Consider the following 8,324-nt stretch of genomic DNA (forward strand, 5'->3'; position numbering starts at 1 on the left):
AAAAAAAAAAAAAAAAAAAAAAGACAATTTTAAAAAATAAAATAAATGGATCCTTTTAGGCCTCTGATTCTAGTCCTTAATTATCCTGAGACCATGCTGTTTAAAAAAAAAAAAAGTTAATATCTCACCTACAGAAAAATGAGAGGCTAATAGGTTAGAACCAAAGAGGAATGGGTTGATACACAGCTCTTAGTAATGGAGCCACCCACTGTTAACACCTGCCATGTCATAAATAAGCCCCCTGGGTCAGGCCCTGTGTTGCACACTTTATATACATGACTTATTAAAACGTCATAACAACTCTGCTAGACATTATCTCATTTGTCTTCTGTTTTTCTTCTCTTTCTTTTTAAGATTTTTTTCTTATTAAGATGGAATCATACATTTATATATATTGTTGGGTTTTTTTCTCATTTTTCAATTTGAACAAAGTTCAGAACGTTCAGTGAACTGCCAAGGACCATAGCCCTGATAGTGTCAATAAAATACCTGATTCCAGATCTGTCTCCCTTCCAAATTCCACACTGGGACATTCTCTAAAACTTGGATCCTCAGAGGAGAAAAACTTGCCCTCGCCTCAGGGACAGTTTCTTAGACATCTTTGTATTCCCCACAGTGGCTCACTGCACTCTACATGGCCAGGCACTCAATAAATATTTGTTGGATGAAGAAACCTGGGCTCCAGTCCTGCCATGGACTTAGTACTCAGGTCTCCTGCATCTTGGGAGCTGCAGGTGGTTACTCAGCTGGGCCACTTCAGGGAACATTTGAAATCAATTACGGGTACGGAGGAACCTATTAAATTTTCTCTTTTGTGTATGTTGGGGTTGAAGGAAGGAGGAAAGGAAGTTGAGAAGGCGGGAAGGGAACAGGATGGTTTCAGGGTTGAGTGCTGGAGCGACAAGTGTTCCCCCAAATAGGACAGAATTTGGCTTATTCCCCTACTCAGTTCCAATGGCCCAACCAAATGGGCCCCAGGCCTCCGACTACTCTTAGTGGCACACAGCCCTAAATGGCAAGCCCTCAACCAGCTGCTTCTGGGGGGTACCCTCCAGGGGAGCCATTGCATGCAGCCCTCCCCTAGAACTCAGTTGATCTGCATCAGCCATGGGAAACAGGTACCTGCAGAAGGCCTGCCTTGCAGGAAGCCCCACCCACTTGGGGGCCAGAGAAACCCTCAGCACCTACAGTCTGTGAACCCCACATCATCCTCCACCCTAAATAAACTATTCTGGCAGTTCATTCTGGAGTCCAGCTTCCTATTTTGAAAGAATGTGATTATTGGGGGTGGAAGGAGAGGACAACTCTGGTTGGCTTTGCTTTCTTTACTAGTTGCTACAAATACAAGTCAGTCAACCACCCCTAAAAATGCCATATTAGCTTAAAAAAAAAAAAAAAAAAAAAAAAACCTATATGAAGCTAAACCCCAGAGGTGCCTACCAACAACATTCTGGGAGAGGATGATTAAATTGCATGCTGAGGCCAGGGCAGGACAGCCCTCCAAGAAATCGCAGTCCCCCCTCGGGGGCTTCCTGTTCTCCTGTAATGAGGCAACGCTGCCACCTAGTGCCCTAAGTGGAAAGTATTCCTCAAGGCCCCACCTCTGGGGGTGGGGTCTTCTCTGCAATGGTTGATCTCTACCCAAGAGAAAACACCTCAAGTTTGGTAGAATGAAGACTGGGAAAGTGGGATTAGGTTAAGTAGGCATATGCTGATTTTTGAAAGCTGTTGTAAAAGAGTGTGGGAGCCAAATCTTTGCAGCATCTTGGACTATCCTCAAGAAAGCAGAACTGCAGTAATTGAGTCATTTGTAGCTCCCAGGGACATGATTCTGTATTGTTGTTCTGCATAGGGGAAGCCAACCATCCTAGGAACAGGTAGTGACCAGCTCAAGGACCAGTGCTAGGTGAGAAGGAATAGGGCTTCCTGTTGATAGAGGAGAGTAATTTGGTGCAATGAATTCCTGAGTCCTTGTTTGGTAACTACATGATTCTCAATCACAGGGTCCACAGGTGAGTGCCGTGGTAATTAGTATGAGTAGACAGGATGCCTAAATCCTCAGGAGCCCATCTGCTAGAATCCTGAAGGATGGTGACCTTGTTTCCAACCCCTATGTTTTACCAACTTTTACCCTAAATCCTTATGGGGTACTTCCTGATGTACACAAGACTAAAGAAGAGAACAGGGTGGGAGGTGGAGAAGAGCTGGACCTGGCTGTTCTCTGCCCTCAACCTTCCTGGAGCGAACCTAAAGGGGGAAATCCCAGTATACCACAGGAACCTCTTTGATTTGAAGAGAAGAAACCTCAGAAGCTAGACTGTCTGCAACAGATTTCCTGCCCAATTGTACGTGCTTAGGGAGGTTAAGAGAGTCAGATGAACACTTTGAAGAAGGAGAGTGCGCTGTGGCTGTGTGAGGGCTGTTGAGGGTAACAGACAGACAGATGAGCAAGGGAGGGAAGCGGTATATTGGGGTGGGCTGCGGGAGGTGCATCAAGGAATGTGAGAACTGCAATCAAATCAAATCACTGCTTTCCTCTGTGTAGAGCATGAGACAAGACACAGGAGGGACAGGATAGCAGTCAGGTACCACAATCGTGAATCTGCTTCCCCAGGTTTGAGCTTTAATAAGAGCCCCTCAGAGCCTCCCACATATTTTCCTGTTGGATCCTTCTCTAATTCTTTACAGTCAGAAACTGATCCCAGGTCTCTATGTTGCTACTGCAAGAGGAGGGGTAAGCAGAGTCGTGGGTTTCAGTCTAGACGGCAAGCACGCAGTTTCCCTGGCAGATGGGTACTAGGAAGCAAGATCAGGCAGCAAGAAGAAGTCATCTGGGAGGAACTGTGAAACTGCCAGCTCTGATCAGATAATCATCTCATTATTTCTTCCATTTGGCCCCAGAAAAAGGGTTTCCTTCTACTCTTTCTCTGCTCCCACCTAGCTCACAGCCCAGCCCCTTCTCTCACCCCCTCTCCCACCCCAAAATAAAGCAAAACCAAAAGACCCTAGCGTGCTCAGTGTCTGGGAATCCCAGCTTCCAATAGAGAAATCACAGCCAAAGGGGGAGAGAGAGAGTGTCCGGAAGGGATGTTCCAGCAACACTCCATTGGAAGAGGCTCCTTCCTTTTCCAGATTTCTTTCCCTCTTCTCAAACTTCTTTGCAGGGTTCCAGCAACCTGAGAAGTTTTTGTTTTGGAAAACTGTCAAGCAATTCATGGGCTCTGAAGTCCCATCCCCAGCCTACCTCTGGCATGTCTTGTTGCCTCAGTTTCTCCATCAATGTAATGGGATAGACAAAGATCAAAGGGTGCTGTGGATAATCCAAATTAATAAAATTAAATTGTTTTACTATGTGTCTTGTTTTGGGGTTAGGTTCTGTCATGGGAGATCCATCCAAAAGGATAATGAGATACAAGTGATGAAATAGAAAGCCTAACCCTAAACACCTTTCTTGAATCATGCTTCCCAGTCAGAGAGGCAGCTATTCTTATTCCACTCACTTCTTTTCCCTTCTGAGTGACTTTCCAAAAAAGCCAACATCTGGGTATAGAGAAGAATAAATATAGGCAAAACTCCCAGGCAGGTGTCTCTGATCAACATCGAAGAGTTATACCAGGTTTCATTTGTAGATCCCTCTTACAACAGCCAGGGCTAGAAGCCAAGACCCTGGCTTATGAGTGCCCACCTTTTCCAGTAGACCTTACTGTTCCTAGTCTGTGTATACTGCTGTCAGGACAAAATGAAGGAGACCCCCAGATGTGGAACAGGTGGTGCCTTTCTGTGTACGTTCAGGGCTGCTCAGAGAAAAGGCAACCAGGCAGGACAAGATGGCTGTGTGCCTGACAGCCTTGTTCCCTCCCAGCCTGGACCAGCCCGGGCATGACTCACTGTGCAGGTCTTGGACTCTCCTCTATTTTCAAAGTTGTCTGGGTATCCCAAACTGACTATGAGAAACAGAGTATGAGACCCCTTCTCCTTTGACTAAAGATGAAAAGTCCTTTCCCTTTAAAAAAGGTGAGAGAGCTAAGCCAAGATCTCCTGAGGGCAAGCAGGATGCACAGAACTACATGAGATCCATACCAGGGGCAATGCTGTTATGGCAGAGGTCATTATCTTCTCTTCGATGGTGTCCAGAGTCCTGCTGTGCTAATAAATAAAGGGCTTGCCCCTCCCTGTCCCTGGCCAGCTCCCTGTCCTTATTCCTAGCTTTCCTGCTCTGACCTCTTCCCCACCTTGCTCCCTAGGTCTAACCCCATCAAAAAATGGAGCCAGCTACTCCCCAGGACATCAGAAAGCCCAGGAGTGGGTCATTACCTGCGATGATGGCCGGGTTGTTCTGTCCTCCCTCTGGTCTCACCCAGGCTTCCACTGTGAACGCCTCCCGGGGAATCTCAGCCAGCACTTCTGGACGCAGCAGCAGCCGCTCCCGCCTCCCCGAGAAGTACAAGACAGACAGTCCTCCTTGGGGGTTAAAGGTCTCTGCTTCCCAGTCAGGGCTTCCTCCACCATCTTGTATGCTGTCCTTCAACACGTTTCTAACCCTGTGCCTAAGGGGGTGCTTAGGCCAAGGTTGGAAATGCGGAGGAGAGATACCAGGGTCTCCAGACATGTCCTCTGCCTGCCTCTTCACCACTCGGCGAGGATGCCTGGACTTGGCCCAGCCCTTTCCCTGGCTCTCCGCTTCAGGATCCTTCAGGTATGGAGAGGTGGTGGGAATGGTGGCAGCCACTGTCCAGCTTCCCCGAGCTGCGGCCTCACCTAGAGACTCCTTGAGTCCTTGTTTGCCAAGATAAGTGTCATCATCTCCCGGAGGCTCTGATTGCCCAATAGGACTGTCCCCTACCCACAGGGCTACTGGATGCTCACTCGGCTTCCCCCCCACTCCCACTGTGTTTTCAGTCAGGTCTTGGAAAACAGCCTTTCTCATGGAGTCCGGTTTAGTGCGTCCTGAAGGATAGGTTCCCTGATCCCTCACAGGGTAGGACTTCAGGTAGTTCCCAGGACTGCTGGGGTACACCCCAAAGAGGTGATGCTGGGGAACAGCTCTGGGTCTCTGAGCCTTGGCCCCCAGCCAACAGCGCTCCCCTTCCAACAGCACCTGATTCAGGTGTCCCCTCTGAGCCAGGGATTTCCTGCGTGTCCAGCCCAGCTCGGAGTTGGCAGTACCGAATGCCCACCCAGCCAGGATCACCAGGCTTATCCTCAGGATCTTCAAACACATCATCCCTCCCTCAGCTCTCCCACAGAGCCGGAAGTCAACTTCTGGGTACCACACTGGGATGATGGGGAGAAAAAGAAGAGACAGCCTGCAATGAATGTGCAGTCACTGGGGAACTGTTCTGCTCACAAACCAAACTTTGTCAAGCTGCCCCAGTGGAGAGCCTCTCCTGAGGACCTGCTGCTCTGGTGGCTCTGCCAGTCACTTCCCCACTGCTGCGCGGCAGGTGCTTCCCTCATGCAGCTCTGGTTTAGTCCTTGCAGAATGAAGCTAATTGCTCTTGGTTCCTTGGACTTTCCTTCCAGAGAGCTCAGGTTTCTTTCCTTTTTCTTTTTGCTCCTTCTTCAATAATCCCTTCCCACACTGATACTAGAAAGTAGAGCATAAACCAAAGTCTCTCAAATAGCACACTCACCTATATATACCCCTGGCTGCCCCCATGTCATTCAAAAACACAGTATTTTCCCATTTTCATTTCCTTCTCTTCTTCCTTCCCTTGGGGTTGCCTTCTTTTATGTACTCCTTCACCCAAAATAATGCTCACCTTAAAACAAATTGCTAGAATTGCTATAAACAAATTTATACACAGACACACAATTTGATGGCTATCATCTAAAAATGCAAAAAGAATCTGGGAGCAAGCTGGTACTTAACTTTCCCTCTGTAGATGTCCTCAGCCAGGTCCCCATTCAGCTGCCAGTCTGCCAGCACAGGATAGGATACTACCCTCACTTGGTGCTCAGGGTTGTTGATGGCCGAAAGTATTTTTTTATCCCCTTCCAACTTGTTGGTATGTGGTAAGTCTCCGTAAAGTTCTTCTCTGGGTTGACAGTCTGCTGTTCTCTTAACCAAATGAGTCTGAGAGCCCTTGACTTCACCTTCTGGGAGCCTTGTGGATCCCTGGGAAAACAGGGAAAAGAGCAAAAAGAAGAGTGTGTACTTCAAGGACCTGTTCCCTCCGGTCTCTCCTCTCCCCTTCTCTCCCTTTCTCTCTGCCTGTAATTATCTTCTTGTTTTTTCATTTAAAGACAAGGATGATGTCAAAGCTAGTAAGTTTGGTGCATCACTCCACCTCCTCCTGTCCCCTCCTTCCTCCTGAAAACCTCCCCATCTCGACCAGGCACAGGGGACAGCCCGTTTCCCCAGTAAACATCTTGGGCTTTCTCTCTCTCTGCAGCCACAGCCTACACAATCAATAGCAAACAATCAATACTGTTTTGGAGCACTCTGTGTGTACCTTCTCCCTCCCTCCCTCTCTCTCTCTCTCTCTCTCTCTCTCTCTCTCTCTCTCTCTCTCTCACACACACACACACACACACACACACACACACACACACACACACACTTTGAAAGGACCTCCCTAATAAGCCCACATTCGCCTTTTAGGACTATTTGCATGTCTTTCTTTTGTTTTCTTACAAATCTCCTGCATTTTTTCTTATTTCAATCAATCATTTCAGATTTAAAAGAACAATACCTTAAATTCACTTCATATTGAACATTGGGAGAAAGGAGAAATCAATTATCCTGCTATGAGAAACATTAAATGGAAATGCCATGCTTTCATAGTACATAGATCTTCTTTTCCTCTCAGAAGTTCCTCAATCTGAAGTTAGTAAAAGTCACCATATGCTGAGTGAGCAAATAAACAAATGAGATGCCCAAAATAAGTAATTTACAAAAATGAACAGCTAAACTCAAGCAACATTTTTTTTTCAACTGATTTGAAATGAATGGATAAAACAAGGAGGTAGATACTGTGATTCTAACCTCTGTCATGTTTGCCTAGATGCTCACACACCAGCTTTCTCAAAGGATCCCCATTCTTTATATACATGTATACATCTTCACACAGACAGATGGACACGCACAGAGAGCATGCTTAACCCAGGTACGTTTGACCACAGGTAGTACAAAACAGAGAGAGCAGTACACTGGGTCCTTCGTTCAGGTCCTAAGAAAAATCACTTACACTTTTAAAATCATTGCTTGTGTAGCACACATTCCAAAACATGCAGCCCACATACCATGGAGGAAGACCTCACTGCCTCCTCAGCCTTGGGACCCCACATTGTCTTTTAAACTCCTCTACCCAGCTAATCTATTTGCTATAAGAAGGCGGTGTCCTAACCACCCCATCCCCAGCACACCTTGTTTCCCCAAGAAGCATCTACTGGAGCCTCAAAGCAAGTCCCTTTGAGGCTATCAGTCCAGGCACGTGGGCATTACTAAGCAGACACCCCATGGTCTGGTCTGCTTATCCTTTTTCCTCTTATCACTTCTCTAGCTCCATTCACTTTTCTGACTCAGTTCTTTTTTCTTTCTCTCCCCCCCCCCCCCGTAGCAGATCAAAATAGAGACTGAGTCTTTGGAGTGGGGAGAGGGGATGTATAAAGTCAGAAAAGCAGGGAAGAAAAGGGGGGAGAGAGAGAAAGAGAGAGGAGGAAAACAAGAAGAGGGAGGGAAAATACTCAGGTAAGAAAAGAAACCAGCTCCCCCTCCACCATGCCACCCCAAGGATCCTCAGAAAAAAGGTTTCCTACCATTCATTTCAGGAAGGAGGGTAACCCATCAGGGAAGAAGGATTCCGCCTGCTTCTCCCCCTGTTAGAGTGTAAGGCAGCTCGCATCCCCTATAGGTCTCTCCTGGCTCCCAGCTGCTAGTAATCCATTCATAAGGTTTCAAGAGGCAACACAAAACTCAAGCTTCCAGCTTAGTTTCTCTCTCTCCCCTTCATTCCTTTGCTCACCACTCTCCTTCAGCTCTTGGCAGTCCAAAGTTTAAAAAAAAAAATGTTGAACCATGTCTGTGTTTTCCTCCTGTTGTAACTTTGGCTGTGACATCATAACCCTGCCCACCAACACCCCACCTCTCTCCCTTTCCATCCCCCCTCATCAACCCCATACCCCCAAACACTCCCCCACCCACGGAGAAGAAGGGCTCCTGTCAGTTCCAATGTGTGAACACACAAAGCCACTGGAAGGTGCCCCCTCCTCCCCTCGGTGTCCCTCCTGGCTCCCCCTCCCTGCCTTACCCACCGCTCAGCCCGGCTCTCAAGGCTTTTAACAATGATCCCATCTGTTTGACATGTGCGGAAAGGTGGGTT

The 8,324-nt window shown here is 47.4% G+C and overlaps 1 protein-coding gene across 1 annotated transcript in view; it reads right to left on the bottom strand.

The window, feature by feature from the left end:
* Positions 1-7,999, bottom strand: part of Pappa2 (pappalysin 2) — a 256,472-nt gene extending 248,473 nt beyond the window's left edge. Inside the window, exons 1-2 of the mRNA XM_015492059.2 lie at positions 7,762-7,999; positions 4,315-6,118 (exon numbers count right to left, since the gene is read on the bottom strand). Of these exons, the coding sequence (XP_015347545.1) occupies positions 4,315-5,224 (910 nt within the window). The 5' untranslated portion in view covers positions 5,225-6,118; positions 7,762-7,999. The remainder of the gene's footprint in view (positions 1-4,314; positions 6,119-7,761) is intronic.
* Between the last annotated feature and the right edge of the window lie 325 nt (positions 8,000-8,324).

This window comes from Marmota marmota, unplaced genomic scaffold, assembly GCF_001458135.2.
Source record: "Marmota marmota marmota unplaced genomic scaffold, marMar, whole genome shotgun sequence".
In the NCBI taxonomy this organism is placed as follows: domain Eukaryota; kingdom Metazoa; phylum Chordata; class Mammalia; order Rodentia; family Sciuridae; genus Marmota; species Marmota marmota.